Genomic DNA, 17,958 nt, shown 5'->3' with positions numbered 1-17,958 from the left:
ATTAATGGAAGAGGCCTACATTTTGGGCTGTTCATCATACAAATCCTATAGTGCACAAGTTAGGCACTATATTTATGATACTATATGGTGAATAACAGCCCCTGGTTACTGTCTGCTTTCATTATATCACATGAAAAAGAACAGTGTAAACATTCTGATAAATCTCTCCATTTTTATTCCTTCATATGGGTTTGGAAAAACATGAGGGTGAATAAATGCAAGAATTGTCATTCTTTACTGAACTACTGATTTCTTTATTGTTAATAAAAGTATCATTTGATGAAATTACATAATGTTGTTATAGTTGGTCAAAATTAAAAGATTGGAAGAGGTGTTGATGTGTTTCTTGATGCTATCACACAATTTGTGGATGAGAGTAAAAGTATGAAGTACGTTATCCTACAATAAGTGCTTTTTCCATGACTAAAGGGTATATAAAGAAACATTGTAGTGGTGGTTAAAAAAGATAAAATAAGATGATTTTGATTAGTCAGTGATGAACTGCTCAACAAAGTTCTCCATGACCTGAAGAAGCAGCACAGCCAATGACACAGCAACTACCCAGAATGCACCTCTTTCCAGAGCTGAAACAGAGAAGAACAAACATACTTTGATATGTGCTGTGTCAGGCTTTGAACACAGCTATGTGCACTATACCGATATTGGCGTGTAAAACACTTACTGTGAGAAGAAGAGGCTGCAGCGACCTGGTTAATGGAGGGCTGAGCAACTGGGTTAGCGGTTGTAGTGCTGGTTTCTGTGGCTTTTATGAGTCTAACAGGCCCTGAACGGATAGTGTAGTTGTGGGTCAGAATGCTGTTTACTATAGTCTTGTCTGTCGTTTCCGTACATGGATCAGGACATCTCTGGGTTTGTTTGGTGGTAACACAAAGTTGCACTAGACACTCAACATACATCTAAACAGACAAATGAACAGAGTTTAACAACAGACATACAAGAAGGATACACCTGTACATAGAATGTACATAAAGAGGTTATCAAGCATATTGAGAACACAGATAAACATACAGTGTCTCCCATTACTCTCAGAGAACTGAGATCCAAGCGGTAAATTCGAACAGTCGAAGTTGACGTCAAGATCTCAAAGGTTCCATTTCCAGGTGCACAGCTGAAAGACAGAGAGCTGGGTGAACAGATTTATGATGGAAAGAGAAAGGCATGAAAAAAAACATGAAGTACATGAAACAAGATGAGACATTTAAGGGAGTGGCTATTGAATCTGAATTATCTTCATTTGAGATTCCACCAATTATATCACAAAAACTACTGAGTAAGAATTAGAGGTGCCCTGAATCTCTATGTCTATAAAATAAACTATAATTTAGCTTTCTACAATTACACTTTAAAATCTATGTTACAATCATGTGTTTATTATATTGTGTTGCTTAGAGATTGAGACTGAGGGCCCTATTTTAACAATCTGAAACGCAAGTATCAAACGCGAAATGCAATTAACTTTGTGGGCGGATCTCGACGCAAATCTAAAATGGTTTGGTCTGAAGTAGCTACATTACTCATAGGTGTGGTTTGGGCGTAACGTGAAAAACCAATCAGGGCATCATCTCACATTCCCTTTAATAGCAGGCGCGCTTGTTCCATGGCGGATGGCTATTATAACGGCAGATTTGCCAGGCGCATGCCAGGAGCGGTTCACAGCCGAGGAGACCGACGTTCTCGTCAGGGCCGTAAAACAGAGAAGTGACATTGTATGGGGATGGAGAAACACACCCAAATTAGCTTCGGTTAAACAGGCGTATAATTTTGGTAAATGTGTAAGCTAGATTTTTGCCTATTTTTTCACATCTTCATGGACACCACAATGATTTCCCTCATGTGGAATATTTTTCCTTGTAATTATGTATGGTTTAGATGAGAGAAGCAAAGTGTATGTGCGTTGTGCACACGCTACATTATGGCCAAACATGCACCCTAAAAATAGCATCTGAACGCAAATTGTTTTCTGGAACTGCAAAATAGCACCAGGGAACGTTTGCGCTGGAACACGCCTCCTCTTTTCACAGAACTGCCTCCGGGAGCGCAAGTTCATTCCCTAATTTACCGACGTGCGTCTGTGGAGGGAAAATTCCGCTGTGCGTCGGGTGCAAAATAGGAATGATACATGCGGGTACAAAGTTAATTGCGCTGGGTGCGAGATAGGGCCCTGAGACTGAATGCCATCAGTGTAAGTCAGTGTAAATGAGATTAACCCTTTAGGCGCCAGAGGTTTTTTCCTAAAACGTTCGATTTTGACATCTTAATTTCAAAAGGCTATATCTTAAAAGTGATAAAAGATAGAGACTTTCTGTAAATTAGAGAAATATTAAGGATGACCCAAAGTTTATGTAGGGATTACATTTTCCCATCTAATTTGCATATTATGATGTCATATGGTGGCGGCCATCTTGGATTATAGAATTTTCATGAAAAGTCACATGTTTAAATGATAAAATGTAGCACTTCTTTCCCCCCAAAATGTCCCTCACCTTCTGTATGCTATATTGCACAATACTGAATGCTCAGGTAAATAGTAAGTAGTAAACAAACTGTGTAAATCATTACTATCATCAAAACTGCACATCTATCTCTCCTCAACAAGCCACATTATTTTTAATATTCATATCTATAGCACAAATGGCACAGGACAGGAAACATGTCAGTGTTTTGGGTGGAAGAAGAAAATGAGTGAGTGCTGCTGGTCCAGGGGCTGCCACATTAATAGGGTGGTTAGGGTGTTGCTATGCAGTTGCAAAAGGTTTCTAAGTGTGTTTTTTAGTGTGCTGCTATGTGCCTTTTAGGGTGTTGTGGGTGGTTGCATACAGGCCTAAAGTAAGTCCTTATGATATTTTTGGGTCACTCATTCTGAGCACTTGTTAAAATAACCAACACTAATAACTTTTAGCAGTAGAAGTAGTTTGAGTAACAGACTCAGTCTTTGTCAGGGCTAATGTTGATACTAACCCGTGGTTCAGCAGAGGTCGCGTGTTTACAAAGTCTTGTGTGTCTGACTCAACACAACTGCCCACCATGAGCTCAGCACGGTCCAGTGAGCAGTTGGAAAACACATGCAGGTCCAGCGTCTCCATCCTGCCTGTAGACCGCAGCTCTTGAGCCGCACGCACCGATCGCAAACTGCGCATGCGCGGCAGACGCGTCTCAGCGGCCATAGGGCCCTCTCCGGGGAAGTAGAACTCAATCCAGAAGGACACTGCACCAAACGTCTCCACGTCTGATGGTATGGAGATTTTAAAAGCTGGAGCTTTGGCTCGTTGGCCGGGAATCCGGCAGGCGAGTGGGAGAATGAGAGTGGCAACACGGCTTATAGTGGAGTTAGGATTGATGCTGCGTAAAGTGTTGGTGTACAGCAATTCTGAACCTAAATGCTGAAAAATATCAAAGATGACATATCAATGAAATCAAATGAAATTAAAATTAAATATTTAAAAGAAGCACCACTCACACCTTATGTCGTTCCTATAATTTCTTTAACTCTCATCATTCTTTAAAGGAGTCATGACCTGCAATTTTCACTTTTCCACGAGAATCAATGTATGTTATGATTACCTAACGATTATACACTGGCCGGGAAGCCGATATTTAAAAGTGAAGCGTTTGTTTACCCCAGGATTCGTAAACCAGCGCGCGTGCACGCGCACTCAAATACGAGATTTTAATTTCAGCCCCGACTTGACGTCATGACGGGGCAAGATATACCATATATGGACACCGCAGACCTGCCGCAGGAAGCCCGCCCCTCTCCCCCTCATATTCAGTTCAGTCGAGAAAGATGCAGAAACGTAGTGCACACGTGAGTTGCTCTGTTGTTGACTGCCAGAATCAACATGTAAATGTGTTTTCTCTACCAAGAACGGACCAAGCTGTCAGGGACCAGTGGATTAAATTCATTTTTAATGACGCGGTTCCTACAACCCTTCCCACTGGCTTAACGTTAGGTGTCTGTGCTGTGCTAAACATTGTACGCCGGAATCCTTCACAAATTTGGGGCAATATCAGGGGAAGTTGGCATCGAAGCTCGGGAAAAAGGGGCCATTTTCAACAATCAGAGACTTGCCTGCAATTGAAACGGTAAGAATGTGTTTTTATTGCTCTACTGTGTGTAACAAACAGCAGCTAACTGCTAATGCGGCTATTGTATGCTAGCGGGAGTATTAGCTTCGAGGTAAACATGGGGAATGGCTGCTAACGTTACTTTGCAAACAACAAATGACTGAGATCATCATGAATTCGGCTATTGTATATTGATTGCCTAACGCTTATATATGAGGCGCCGTCTAGTTTGTGTGTGTGTGTGCTCGCGTCTTATATGAGTATGTGCGCGAGTTTGTGTGTGTGTGCTCGCGTCTCATATGAGTATGTGCATGGAGAGTTCATATACATGTATGTGTGACTACTTAGTATATATGTATGCAAGCGTGTTTCATATATGTGTGCGTGAATGAAGTTTGATTTAAGCCCTAAACGGCGCCTCATACTTATACACTGGCCGGGAAGCCGGTCGCGGCCAGGTCGGGTTCATTCACAACTTGCGCCATGTCATTTTGGAATGATATGTAAAGCGTTACCTGCGGTGTCAACCCCCCTCCTTCCTGCCACCAATCAACGCGCCCCTCATTTGCATTATTATAATGACCGTCCACGACAGCCAAAATATCGCATCAGATCTCGCGATACAATAATGCCTTCAGAAATAAGGGTCTGAGGAGCTCTGTGTTTATTTTTTTTCCACTTTTTTTTTTTAGAAGTGCCTGAAAGACTATAATAGAGCGTTGGGTATCCAAGGTAACACGAGGTCATGACTCCTTTAAGATTTTAATTTCTCTGCTGTACTCCAAGAAATATATAAACATATTTTTTGGTAATTTGTTTTTCTGTCATTTTTTCTTTTAAATTTATTTCGTAAAATTGTACTGGGCATTTACCTGCTGATATTTCTTTGGTTGTTCAATGTCCATTTAGAATGTGGGCTGTTTTGATTGATCTACCTACATTTTAAGTTGTGATATAATGTAATTGTCAGGATTATGTTTTGTTCTGGTTTGGTTCGGTTCTGTTCCTGTTCCCTGTCATATTAAGTTGACCTCGTTTCTATGTATGTGCCAGTTTGTTTCCTTGGAAACTCAGTTAATCATTAAGCTGTTCCTGTTTAGTTCCCTCATTTACGTTTGTATATTTGGTTTTTTTTGTTGTTTTTTTCAGTTCCTTGTTCAGTATCGTGTGTGCAAAAGTCTACATTTAGTAGATGTTTTATTATTTCTCCTGCAATTTTCCTGTACCTTTGTGGATTATTGGATTAAAGACGGTTTTTGAGTTATTTACTGAGTCGTGCGCTTCAATAAAAAACCACGTCGTACATTATAAAGTAAATTATGTAATAAAATGTTCATGATGTACGTTAGGGTTAGTTAAGTTAAAGAAAAGAAAAGCAACTCAAAATGATGGAGCAGGTCATAATCACAAAATGTGCATTGGGTTTTTGTTCAGAAAATAAGCATATATATATATATATATATATATATATATATGCTTATTTCTCAAAAAAAATTTCTCAAAATCAACTTATTCTTCCACCCAACAAACACAATTTGTCACTCATAAAATGGGTAGCATTTTGCCGGGCGGAGGTGTGACTTGACTTCCGGCTCTGCTTTCGACTGGGGCTGGCCTGGGTTGCTGAAGCTGGCCTGGGTCGCTGCTGGGTCGTGAAGCTGGCCTGGGTCGCTGAAGCTGAAGCTGGCCTGGGTCGCTGCTGGGTCGCGAAGCTGGCCTGGGTCGCTGAAGCTGAAGCTGGCCTGGGTCGCTGCTGGGTCGTGAAGCTGACCTGGGTCGCTGAAGCTGAAGCTGGCTTGTGTTGTGAAGCTGGCCTGGGTCGTGAAGCTGGCCTGAGTCGCTGCTGGGTTGTGAAGCCGGCCTGGGTCGCTGAAGCTGAAGCTGGCCTGGGTCGCTGAAGCTGAGGCTGGCCTGGGTCAGGTCGCTGAAGCTGAAGCTGGTCTGGTTCGCTGAAGCTGAAGCTGGCCTGGGTCGCTGAAGCTGAGGCTGGCCTGGGTCGCTGCTGGGTCATGAAGCTGGGGCTGGCCTGGGTCGCTGAAGCTGAGGCTGGCCTGGGTCGCTGAAGCTGAGGCTGGCCTGGGTCAGGTCGCTGGGTCATGAAGCTGAGGCTGGCCTGGGTCGCTGAAGCTGAGGCTGGCCTGGGTCGCTGAAGCTGAGGCTGGCCTGGGTCGCTGAAGCTGAGGCTGGCCTGGGTCGCTACTGGGTCATGAAGCTGAGGCTGGCCTGGGTCGCTGAAGCTGAGGCTGGCCTGGGTCGCTGAGGCTGGCCTGGGTCGCTGCTGGGTTGTGAAGCTGGCCTGGGTCGGCGGGGCCATCTTGGAGTGACTAAAGGCAGTGGTGGAGCTGGCTCTTTTAGGCAAGAAGTGACGCATAACCTGCGATGACTTCTGGGCCTCGATGTAACGCTCCGCAAAGCCGCCTACCATGGAGCTGAATAAGCCAGACGGGAAAACAGGGGAATCTAAAAGAGCCGTCCTGTCAGCGTCCTTAATCACAGTGAGATTGAGCCATAAGTGACGCTCCAGCACTACTAGACTGGCTGTGGCGTGGCCGATGGTTTGGGCGGTGGCTTAGTAGCGCACAGAGCCAAATCATTCTCTTTAAACATAGCAAAATAAGGTCCAGACTCATCCATTCGGTGCAGAAGTTTGCTCTGGCAAACCTGGAGTAACGCCATGGTGTGTAGCGCCTGTCCGTCAGCAGAGAACGCTTTGGAGGAAAGTGCTGACGTTGTCCTGCAGAGCTTAGAAGGATCGGAGGGCTTAGTCTTCGGCCTGATAGCTGTGGGCGGGCAGAGATGAGCCAGAACCGTGGAGAGAGCAGCCGAAGAAGAAGAATGGATGCGTGACGAGTAGTGGGAGCGCCATGTCTTTGTGTGTTCCTGATGGACCTCCGGGAAGCACTGGGCTGGGCGCTGGTTGAGCTCTGGCAGCAGGACCCATTCATCGAGTTGGCTGCGGGTGGGCTCTTCTGGGGCCTACCAGTCCTTGCCTAGCTCTTCAACAGCTTTAGTGAGTCCATGCGAGGCTGACATCAACACTTCACAGTCAGAGGCAGCCAGAGACATCGAGTCCAGTTCTTCCTCAGATCCGCCGAATGAGATCATGCCACTCGCGCCAGATGAGGTTTGTTGATCCTCGTGGGTGAAGAACACAGGGGACTCTTCAAAGTAAGGGGAGAGCAAGACATGCGGGCACTGGGCTTTCTTCCGCTTCGCTGCTCAGCTTGGCGGCATCATTTCTTCTTTCGCCTCGGCTCAAGAGGGGAAGGAGAAGTAGGAACGTAGCAGGGCCAGGTTCGGCTTCTCCCGGTGCGGGCAGCTGGAATCCAGAAGCGCCGCCTCAGCGTGGGTGAAGCCCAGGCAAGTGATGCACTCAGAGCTCATCCAGAGTGGGCTGGTGAACCGCAGGGGAAAACGCTTGGTCAGCTTGCTTAAAGAACGTTTAATTCACTGCGAGGCTCGTCGACGCCGGGAAGAGGCGAGTAGAGAGGCTTCAGTCTTCTTCGGAGCAGCGAGATGATCTTCGCGCTGAAGGAGAAAGATTCTCACGAGATCTCACATTTCTGTGGCTTATATAGGCAGCCGACCCCTTCCATTTCGGCGGGCTTATATGCCATTTGTCTGTGCACTTGCACAGACGTGAACCAATCAGGCTTCAGGATTCTGAGAAAACAGGAGTTTTCCCCCATAAGCATGAGTTAAAAACTGGCGCAATGTGAGTGAACCATATCGAAAGGGAACACTCGTTATTCAATGTTTTCTTCTGTAACATTTCTTTACGAAACAAGCATGACACTCACTGCTGTTAAGAATTCACTGCAGTTTGTTACATGGACCATGTTTTTTTTATAGATGGTAATGAAACTGAAAGACTAACACTTGTGTAGGTGTTCTTCTACATCTAATTGCTTTGATAGTATTTGATTTTTTTTTTAGATATGGATAATATTTCAATATTGTATTAGTGTAGAAATGTAGCAAATTGCTGTTTTAAGTTCAAAACCTAATTTAATACAAAACGAAAGGAGTATGTAATCATGTGTAGATTGGCATGTAGATTCCTAGAGTTTTGGTGTTGATTGTGTAAAATAATTCGTGTAATTCTAAAGATGTCGTCTTTGCTTTTTTTTTTTTTTTTTTTTTGCCAAAGCAATGATAAATGATCCTCAGTTTATCCCACATAGACTGATGTTGTGATCACTGTGTGAAGAGTTTTGAAAAAGGTATCGAGAAATTGGTCCTAGTGATTGTAATAAAAAAAAAAAACAGTATATTATAAACATATTTTGCTTAGACATTATGTGCATTTATCACATTGTTAACTTTTGACAGTTGCTACAGTGTGTTCATTATGTAATAAAGTTCTCCTAGAAATTTCCCTATTATGTTGTGAAAAATATAACATTAAATTATGAACATTGTATTATATTAATTCAATACTTATTACATTATGTGCAGTTATTACATTATGAGTTGCAGCAAAAAAAAAAAAATAAATTGTAACAACATGGTAGTGCACAAATGGCAGATTTTTCATTTTTGGGATAACCAAAAAAAAAAAAAAAAATCCCAAGTTGGTTTAGAACTCTGACGTGTTTTCATCCAACAGCTCAGTGCATTTACAAAGATAAATGTACAAAGAAAAAAAATATACTGGATAAAGTTAGATAAAGATAAACCCTAACCGTTATTGCTAGAAATACAAAGACACTAATAACTACCTCTATCTACCAAGTGAGAACATTTCCTACCATTCTCTTGGTTCCACAGCCCGTCAGAGAGAAGGTGGTGGTCACATGTGTTGTGTTGTAAGACACTGGGCATGCCGGATCATTCAGCTGGAGGTCAGAGACATGAAGATTCTCCAGGAAGGACATGGGCAGCACTAGAGACATCTGAAGCTCCCGCTCCTTGCATTTCAACTCTAACAGGCAAATAGACATGAGAAATATTCTTACATTTGGAACAAAATGAGGGTGAGTGTCACGGTGGGTTGCAGGAAGGCAGACGGAAACGAGGATAAAATTCCACAACGAAAGTTTATTAGTAATTATACACAGGACAGCAGAACAGGTAGCAACACTCACTAAATAAGACTGAGATCGGACCAGGACTGACAGAACTTAAAGGAGAACTCCGGTCAATTTTAACATTGAGCTCATTTTTTTGTAAATTTGGAGTGCTGTCAATACAGAGCACAACGACAAAAATCGGTGTTGCCTACACCGTGTTATCCTCTTTTTCAAATTTACACTCTGTTGACTTCAATGGGGCATATTTTAAACCTGCTTTTACCCTCTTAACATCCTTGATGTGTCATTACAAGTGCCCAGCCAATGTGAGTGATTCCTTTAGAGTTAACACAGGTGAATCTGACTGCAGTAGATGTGAAAGATATGAAGAAAAATTAAGTTAATTCGGCCAGCGCTCATACCTGTATTTACACCCTGTTTTCGGTTGAAGTCCAAAGTAGTCGATTGTCGAGTTCACGCGCATATGTTTAGTTACCTATGATCACGCGCGTGAACTCGACAATCGACTACTTTGGACTTCCAAAGCAAAGTAGGTATATCAAGAAGTAGGGGAACAAAGAGGAAAGAGCAGGTGATAATAAGCAGGCTGAGAATTGGGCATAGCAATCTTAACGGCACACTTTTAATTACAGGAAAACATCCTACAGGAATGTGTGAACAATGTCAGGAGGCTGAAACAGTAGAACATATTCTTACAACATGCAGGAAATTTACTCAGGAAAGACAAGAAATGATAACACAGTTAAAAAAATAGGACGGGTAGATAATACAGTAAAAAGTTTATTGGAGTATGGAGAGAGTGTGGACGGTAGGAAATGGATATTTGGTTTTCTGAGGATGACTGGATTAGATAGGCGGATTTAGTATGAATGAAAACAAAGGGTAAATAAAATAGATTGATGAGTTCAGGTTTTAGTCTATGGTTCTGTTCACATAAAATGTTGCATTTTTCTATGACAGAAAGAAAGCTGTACACACGAATCAATGAAAAATAAAAACAGAATGCAAAAAGATTTAAGAAAGATCATCAATCCACTATGGAAACAATGAACATCATTTGCTGCAGGTCACATTTTTTATCTGTCAAAAATCAGAAATAGAGAGCACGTCTGTAGTGTATTGTGACGTATACACTGATAAAAGCAGGACAGTGCAATATTATGTTTTGATTCCAGTGTTTTTTGCTGTGTGACAGTTTAGTGTCCATGTGCTCTTTAATGAAGGGTTAGTTGTTGCCAATTTCCTTATGGATGTCTGTCAGTGTTACTGTATGTATTAGATAAGGAATACTACAACACCTGAGGTGTACAGTATCTACAAAACGACTGGAGTCTGTATTGAATAAAGCGCTATATAAATAAAGGTGACTTGACTTTAGCAGTACAGGCTGAAACAATTGTGGAATATTATAGTGCTGCCATGCAAACAAATGAATTATTACCTGTTCCTGGAGGCAAAGGATCTGTTTGTGCTGAAAGAGAGTGATACTAGATTAATATAGATTATAGGCATATGACCTCCTATCGCTAGTTTTTTTAAATACCACCAGGAAAACATGGAGTACATCAGCCTTACTTTGTTGTAGCCATATACACCTGATGCGAGACTGCAGGCTGTGAAACAAACAGAAGAGAGTTTTAACTGAGTTGTCAACCGTGAACTGGTTTTAGGAAGTATTCAGGAGGACTCCGTGATCTCCTTGCTACCTCTGAGTATTTGCAGCAAAACAAATGGACAGCAGATGAGCAAACTGATTAGGACCTCTGACCCAGGACAGTGTGACCGAGCTCTGCGAACTCCTGCCTGTTTCCATTGGGGAGATGAAGAGTCCCGGTGGGCCAATCACAGCAATTTCAGACACACTGCAACGACAAAAATAAAATAAAACATAAATCAACTGATACAATGACAAAAAAAAAAAAAAAAGATCAGTGACTAATTATTATGGTGCTTGAAACTATCTTCAAGCTTCTCTCCCTTTACTCATAACAGTACTAATTATACTTACATATAATCAAACAGAACTGTGGCATTTTTGGCTTCACCAAACAGAATTGCAAAAATAAATAACTACACACTACAATGTCTAGTGTACAGACATTGAAGAAAGAAGAAATTCATACATTGAAGTACAGAAGAAAGGTAGGAAATTCCATCATTGCAAAGTGCAAAGAGATCTAAAGGGATTCCGAGTGAAGACGCTGTTTCCTGAAAGTGTCTTCCACTGAAAAATAAATCTAGCCTGGATCATGGCTGGACAGAGACAGCACTGATGAGCTTGAATAGGATATCTATCACAGCAAGTGCAGAGGCGTGTGGAAGTTTGTGGCCAGTAAGCTTTGCTGCGAGTGCAGTTGAGCACCATGACTAGGAAAGTAATGTGTTGTAATGGTGCCACTCTGACATATTTGATGAATATGTGAGGCTACAGAGACAGACCTGAACCAGAGAACCAGAGGACCAGAAGTTCCCAGGTCCATAGGGCACATTGGTGGCTGTTTCTGACACTGGCCAAATTATGAGTATTTTTAGTCACAACTGTAGAAGATTAAGCACTCGTCCCAGACAGCAGCACATCTGCAGATATCACTGACATTTACATTAGGGTCCAGTCAGGTGAAAAAAATATTCTGTCATGTCAGACTAATTTTACTGGATCAGGATTTTCTTTTTTAAGAATGAATTTATAGATGGTTTAAGAAAGAAGTGATTAGGGCCAATTCAAGAAGACCTCTAGGTTTCACTCCAACTGTACTTCAAAATGTCTTTTGATGTTTTTGTGTTCTGCAGAAGAAAGATATTCATACAGGTTTGGACAACAGGAGGTCGAGTAAATGACTAAATTTTCATTTTTGGCTAAGCATTTGAAATAAGGATGACATTCCTTTCTAATGAAATTAGTATTTTCGGTAAATCGATATGAGCATGAAACAGTACTCAAATATAATGTCCAAATATAACTGTCCTGTCTGCGTACCTTGAGTCCACAGTAATATTGAGATGGACTTCTCCAAAGGGCAGGACGTGGATCACAGCGCCCCCTGCTGGACTTACTCCTGTGAACTCTGGCACAGTGGAGCAGTCGCCTCCGACTTCAACTGCAATAACACATAACCAAGAAATCTATAGTAACACACAGTAAAACTGCCTACAAATGTGCATGGTTCAGCCCTATCTTATCTGTCTTCTTACTTGTGTACAGGGCTTGACATTAACAGTCACCCCTACTAGCCACTTGAATTTTTTTATTTTATATAATATACGGTTTAAAATTGTAGTCTTTTAAAAAGGCATCTGAAATAATAGATTAAGTGCCGTGTGGTGTTGTCAAAAATATAGATTTTTCGATACATATCGATACAGAAATATCTGAAACTCTTCCGCAGGATACACAATACTAGCTGTGTGTTCTCGCTCTCTAATCTCTCCGACAGCGAGTGACACACAAACCCGCGTTCCCTCACTCACTCCTTTCGTTTGGACCGGATGAATATTGTTGGTGTTACAGGGCTTGAATTTCAGCGTGGGATTGCACGTATTGAGCCTAATATTACTCATTCCCCCAGATTTTGAGCTCACAACCAAAGTTTGCGTACATAAAGTATTTTGGCTATATAAAACAGTATAATGGGTCCGTGCGTCAGGCCTTAAAATGACAGCAGCCTTATATAACGGATTCCAAATTATGAGATAATATTAAAAAGATCTATATGGCAGTTTTTCCTTATGGTATCGATGTCTAAATTGTGGCCAGTGAAAATGCTGAGAGGCTCGTAACTTTGGAAAACCACTAGCCACAGTGGCTGGTGAGCAAAAACAGTTTATGCTTGTGTACATACACAAATCTAACTATATTATCTAATGTTATATCTATATATTTTACATGTAAAAACCTTTTGATCCTTAAGGCTTAAGCTGTAATGCAAGTGTTGGCATACATAGGAACATCTTCAGTGCTGATTAATGAAGTTCAGAGTTCAGAGCTGGAATCTAGGAAAATACTCCATTTTTTATTTGACATAAATTTGAATATATTACATTTCTATCGATTTTCAATATCAATACTTCATTTGTGTTATGGAAGCAAAGGAATTATTTCATACCTTCTATTATTTTGTACTATTACTATAAAATACTTGATTGGTATACTGTATATATGCAGTAGTTTTGCCCATAGCACTGATATTTTTCAGTAATTATGTTGTTGAATGTGTTTATTTTGAAGGCTTCAAAAAATAGTACTGTAATTCATTAGTTCATTGTGAAGACTGAGATGAAATGCTAACCTGTTATTAAGAGATGCACAGATACAGTGGAGAAAGGCTTTGCCTCGTTGTGAATCTGGTTCTTCACAGACGAAGGAAAATCCTCCACCACGATCTGTACTGAATACTGACCCAAATACCCTCCGCCTTCATACAATAGTGTACACGTCTCCTTTCAGGGTTAAACACATGGGTGTTTGGAAGAAACAATATAATAACTTGCAAATAAAAAAAAAAACACTTGTAACTATTTAATTGAACTGAAATTTAAAGGTAAAGATGACTGACTTCATTAAGGCGCATAAATTCACCAAGGCCATTCTTCTCATAATGACAGCGAATCTCATCTCCATCCAAATCCATCACATTTACCGGGATTTCCTGAGGACAACCAGCTCTTATCCTGGTATACAGAGATACATGTTTCAAACATACAGTATGTTTTCTATGTGCATTTCTGAAGTGTGTTTGCTGGGCTTTACCTGACTGGAGGAGGCAGCGACACATATGGAGGCTGGTTAATGCTGTTAGTGTCCGATCTAACAGACAGATCTGCTCTTGAATATAGTGACACAGCTCCATCATATCTAAAGAGTGAACACAAGATATTATATTTTATTCACTCCACAGGTCATTTACTTGGACAGTCTGTAATCACAAACCCGAGCTGAAGAGTAGAGGTGTAGTTTTGAGGGATGGTTTTCTGCCACTGACGGAGGCACCAGCCGGGAGAAGGAAAAACTCCTTTCACCGGAGAAGAGCTGAGCTGATCGAGGCAGTTCACTTCATTACACACGTCATCCAGGGCTGGACAGGGCAGAGTGGACACCAGACTGTAATGAGCCCTGACCTGCAGGCAGAGACACCGCACTTTAACCCTATAAACCTCCCGTATCATATTCGGCACGTGAAACTCTAAGACCCTTTAAAATTTCAACGTGGTTAAAACTTGCTGTCGGTCTTGGTGAACAATTTATTAAAATGGATCAAGCTATTGTTTAATGAAGTTCTGTCTGCCACGCTCACTAATGCCTGTCGCTCCTCTACACTCAGGGTTAGGAGAGGAGTCTTCAGAGTCTTTTACTCGCCTTGGTGATCCAACCGTTGGCAGAAGCTATAAGAACAAATATTAATATTTGTGGGTTAACGGTAGCAAATAACCAACATAAGATTACCCTGTATGCCAACAATATTTAGGTTTTCATGGTGAATTCTGAAAACCAAACTTGCATCTAAAAGTGTTTTTTATATACTTTATTTAATGCAGCAACACTTACATCAATAACGCTATAAGATGAATGTTTTAAAAATAAAAATGTAAATACATAAATATAAAACTCATACTTTAAATATTAAACTAAAATTCAAATTGCTTTTAAGTGGCGTTAGTCACTGTCTTAAGGAGAGAGTCAACAGATTTGTTCAAACACAGATTCATTTAGTAACGAAACACCCCTGTTTTGCCTCTGAAACTGAAGTGTTACTCGATGTACAAAAAGCAATCAAAGACTGCATGCTTTCACTCTGATGTATCCTTTTGGAATGCAGTAAGAATTCAAGGTTAAAAAAAATCCCCTGGATGATTTCCCCTCTTATTTACATCATATAATAAACAATATTACATTAGCATGATTTCCCAGAATATCAGCGATGTTGCATGTCTCTGTTTGTTTTTATTTGATAGGGGACAAAGCATGTTAATAAACATTTGCACAAAATACACAATGTAAACAAGCCGGATTATAGCAACATTGCTAATTTACGTCCGCAGTCCCTAGGCAGGAACACACAAAAACTAATACTCAGCACACAACACTACAAAAAAACAATACCCAAAACACATTCATAAAATTACTAAGAAAAATGTTTACACACCTGATTTGTCATAAGCTACTTCTTTAGTTGCTCTTTAAAAGTGTGATGAGTAGAACATTATCTTATTGACTGTGGTAAACTATTATAATATTTGCTCCCTATCACAGATAATACTTTCTGACCAAAAGATCTTCGCCTATATGGTACTTCACAATCTCCTCTAATGACAGACCTGGTACCAATACCACAATCTGTCCTCTGTTTCATAAATTCTTTCAACAAGCCCATGCCAGACCTTATAAATCAAACATGCATAATTGAAATTTTTACAATTTTCAAAACTCAAATTATGTTTTTTTAGAATTTTACAGTGATGAAATGAGAGGGTTTTTTATCCAACACTTTTATCGCCTTCTTATACAGTGTTTCTATAAACTTTAGAGTTGTGTCACATGTGAATGACCAACTATTGAAACAATACTGGATATGTGAAAAAATCATTGAATATAAATACAACCTTGCAGCACCAACTGTCAAGAAGGGCCTCATGTACTTAAAATTCTTTAAATTAAATTTTACAATATTAGACAACTTTTTTACATGGCTTTTAAAAGTAAGAGTAGAATCCAAAGTAACCCCAAGAAACATAAACTCTTTAACAACTTCAAGCTCCTCTCCTCTCAGAAATACATTTGAATGTGCCAACTCTACTAACAGTTTTGAAAACATCGTACACACAGGTTTTTTGTGTTCAATACTAACCCAGTCCTGGGAAGCCAATCCTGTATATTGGTCATAGCAGAAGTCAAAGTAATCAAGGCTTTTTCAAAATTCTTAGCATGGGTAAAAATTACTACATCATCTGCATACATCTGAACATTTACATCTTTACATACTCCAGGTAAATCATTGATATAAAGTGAAAATAGAATTGGTCCTAAAATAGAACCTTGTGGAACCCCCTTGGGGCAAGCAATGTAAGAAGATTTGATACCATCAATACATACACATTGTTTCCTATTTAAAAGATAAGATTTCATCCAAAGTATTGCTTCATCTGAAAAATTTAAATTTGTTTGTTGACCATCAGGTGCTTTTATTTAAACTGTGTCAAATGCATTCTTTAGATCTAAAAAGACAGCACCAACACACGCATTCTTATCTAATAAGCATTTCACTTTCTCAACAAACAAACAGTTTGCTGAATCTGTTGAATAATTACTGCGAAAACCAAATAGCATTGGATGTAAAGAAATAAAGCCCTTGTTTAGATGATTAGTCAAAAGATTAGCTACTCATTTTTCTGCTACCTTAGATATAATAGGAAGTATACTAATTGGCCTATAATTGTTAAATTTTTAATTATCTCCAGATCTGTAAATTGGGACAACTTTTGCCACCTTCCAAGCAGAAGGACAAGTTTACCATGTGTGTTATTGGGCATACTAAAGAATCTTTATTCGATTTTTAAAATGTTGTATCAAGCCCATAGGCGTCCTTTGCTTTGGAGCTTTTTAAAGCATCAATAATATTTACTACTTTTTTACCATTGTCTTTTATGGTAAAAAGCTGGGTTAATTCATCAACTGAATTCATAAAATGTGCATTAAAATTAGTGGCTATAGTTAAAGAATAATTTACTAAAATGTTGTTAATTTTAAGTTCAAAACTTTTATCAATGTTCTTTTGTTTTCCTGCTATTTTATTAATGGTTTGCCAGATTTTTTCCCATCCCCTTTTGACCCCTCAATAATGTTCATAAAAAAAAATGGCTTTAGCTTTTCGTAAAGTCTGTATTACTTTATTCCTCACAGAAGTGTATTCATATCAATCAGTTAAAAGACCAGAATTCAGTGATTTTTTAAGGAGCTGATCTCTATCCTTCATCAATTTCCTACATTCATTGTTAACCCAGGGCAACGTGTTCCTTTTTATTTTTGTTAACCGTCCCCTTCTAGTAAACAACTCAAACCCTTCTCTCAACTCACAGGACTTCACTCAACTCAAACCCTTCACTCAACTCACAGGACTTCACTCAACTCAAACCCTTCACTCAACTCACTGGACTTCACTCAAATCGAGCTCTTTTAAAGCTATTTCAAGATTTTGTTGCTGATTTTTAGGGACTATATCACGATAAGCAGTGGTTTTACATGAATTTAAAATGCGTTGCTTTGTTAGTTTTCTTGAAAAGTTTTCTTTCAGGTTTATTTGTAAACAAAAGATCTATTCTAGTTTTAGAGTGAGGGGTTATTCTAGTAGGCTGTTCTATTGGTTGTGTAAAGTTAAAATAGTCAAAAATCTGTTTTAAATATTTTCTTTCCTTCCTTTCATTCCAATTAATATTAAAATCTCTCATGATAATTACTTCCTTTTTCAAATCACAGTGGTTAAGAAGTTGTTTCAATTTGTCATAAAAATCCAACTTTGCTGAAGGTTTACGATACATAGGCCTACAAATTAAAATAGAAGACATTACGGCAGAAAGTGAGATATCCACACCAACACACTCAAGACCAACTTCACTTGGCCATTCAATTTGATTAAATTTTAAAGTGCTTTTTACATACAATAAAACCCCTCCACCCCTCCCCTGCTCCCGATCTTTTCTAAAAACATTATATCCAGGCATATTTACTATGGACTCTGAGGAGGAACAATTTAACCAAGTTTCTGATAATCCTAGAAAGTCAATATTGGAATTACAGAGTAAATGTTCAAGTTGTTCGCGTTTAGGAGTCATACTCCGGATGTTTAAA

The 17,958-nt window shown here is 39.9% G+C and overlaps 1 protein-coding gene across 1 annotated transcript in view; it reads right to left on the bottom strand.

Moving 5' to 3' along the window:
- Positions 1 to 224: 224 nt before the first annotated feature.
- LOC309507441 (uncharacterized protein) overlaps positions 225 to 17,958 on the bottom strand; it is a 19,363-nt gene continuing 1,629 nt past the window's right edge. Inside the window, exons 4-16 of the mRNA XM_082181627.1 lie at positions 14,047 to 14,234; positions 13,867 to 13,971; positions 13,673 to 13,787; positions 13,406 to 13,556; positions 12,097 to 12,217; positions 10,826 to 10,981; positions 10,695 to 10,732; positions 10,561 to 10,590; positions 8,838 to 9,010; positions 2,980 to 3,401; positions 1,030 to 1,129; positions 683 to 917; positions 225 to 584 (exon numbers count right to left, since the gene is read on the bottom strand). Of these exons, the coding sequence (XP_082037753.1) occupies positions 487 to 584; positions 683 to 917; positions 1,030 to 1,129; positions 2,980 to 3,401; positions 8,838 to 9,010; positions 10,561 to 10,590; positions 10,695 to 10,732; positions 10,826 to 10,981; positions 12,097 to 12,217; positions 13,406 to 13,556; positions 13,673 to 13,787; positions 13,867 to 13,971; positions 14,047 to 14,234 (1,932 nt within the window). The 3' untranslated portion in view covers positions 225 to 486. The remainder of the gene's footprint in view (positions 585 to 682; positions 918 to 1,029; positions 1,130 to 2,979; positions 3,402 to 8,837; positions 9,011 to 10,560; positions 10,591 to 10,694; positions 10,733 to 10,825; positions 10,982 to 12,096; positions 12,218 to 13,405; positions 13,557 to 13,672; positions 13,788 to 13,866; positions 13,972 to 14,046; positions 14,235 to 17,958) is intronic.

The sequence above is a fragment of the Leuciscus leuciscus genome (assembly GCF_965113295.1).
Source record: "Leuciscus leuciscus genome assembly, chromosome: 10".
Taxonomy (NCBI): domain Eukaryota; kingdom Metazoa; phylum Chordata; class Actinopteri; order Cypriniformes; family Leuciscidae; genus Leuciscus; species Leuciscus leuciscus.
This window is presented reverse-complemented; position numbering and strand designations above follow the sequence as displayed.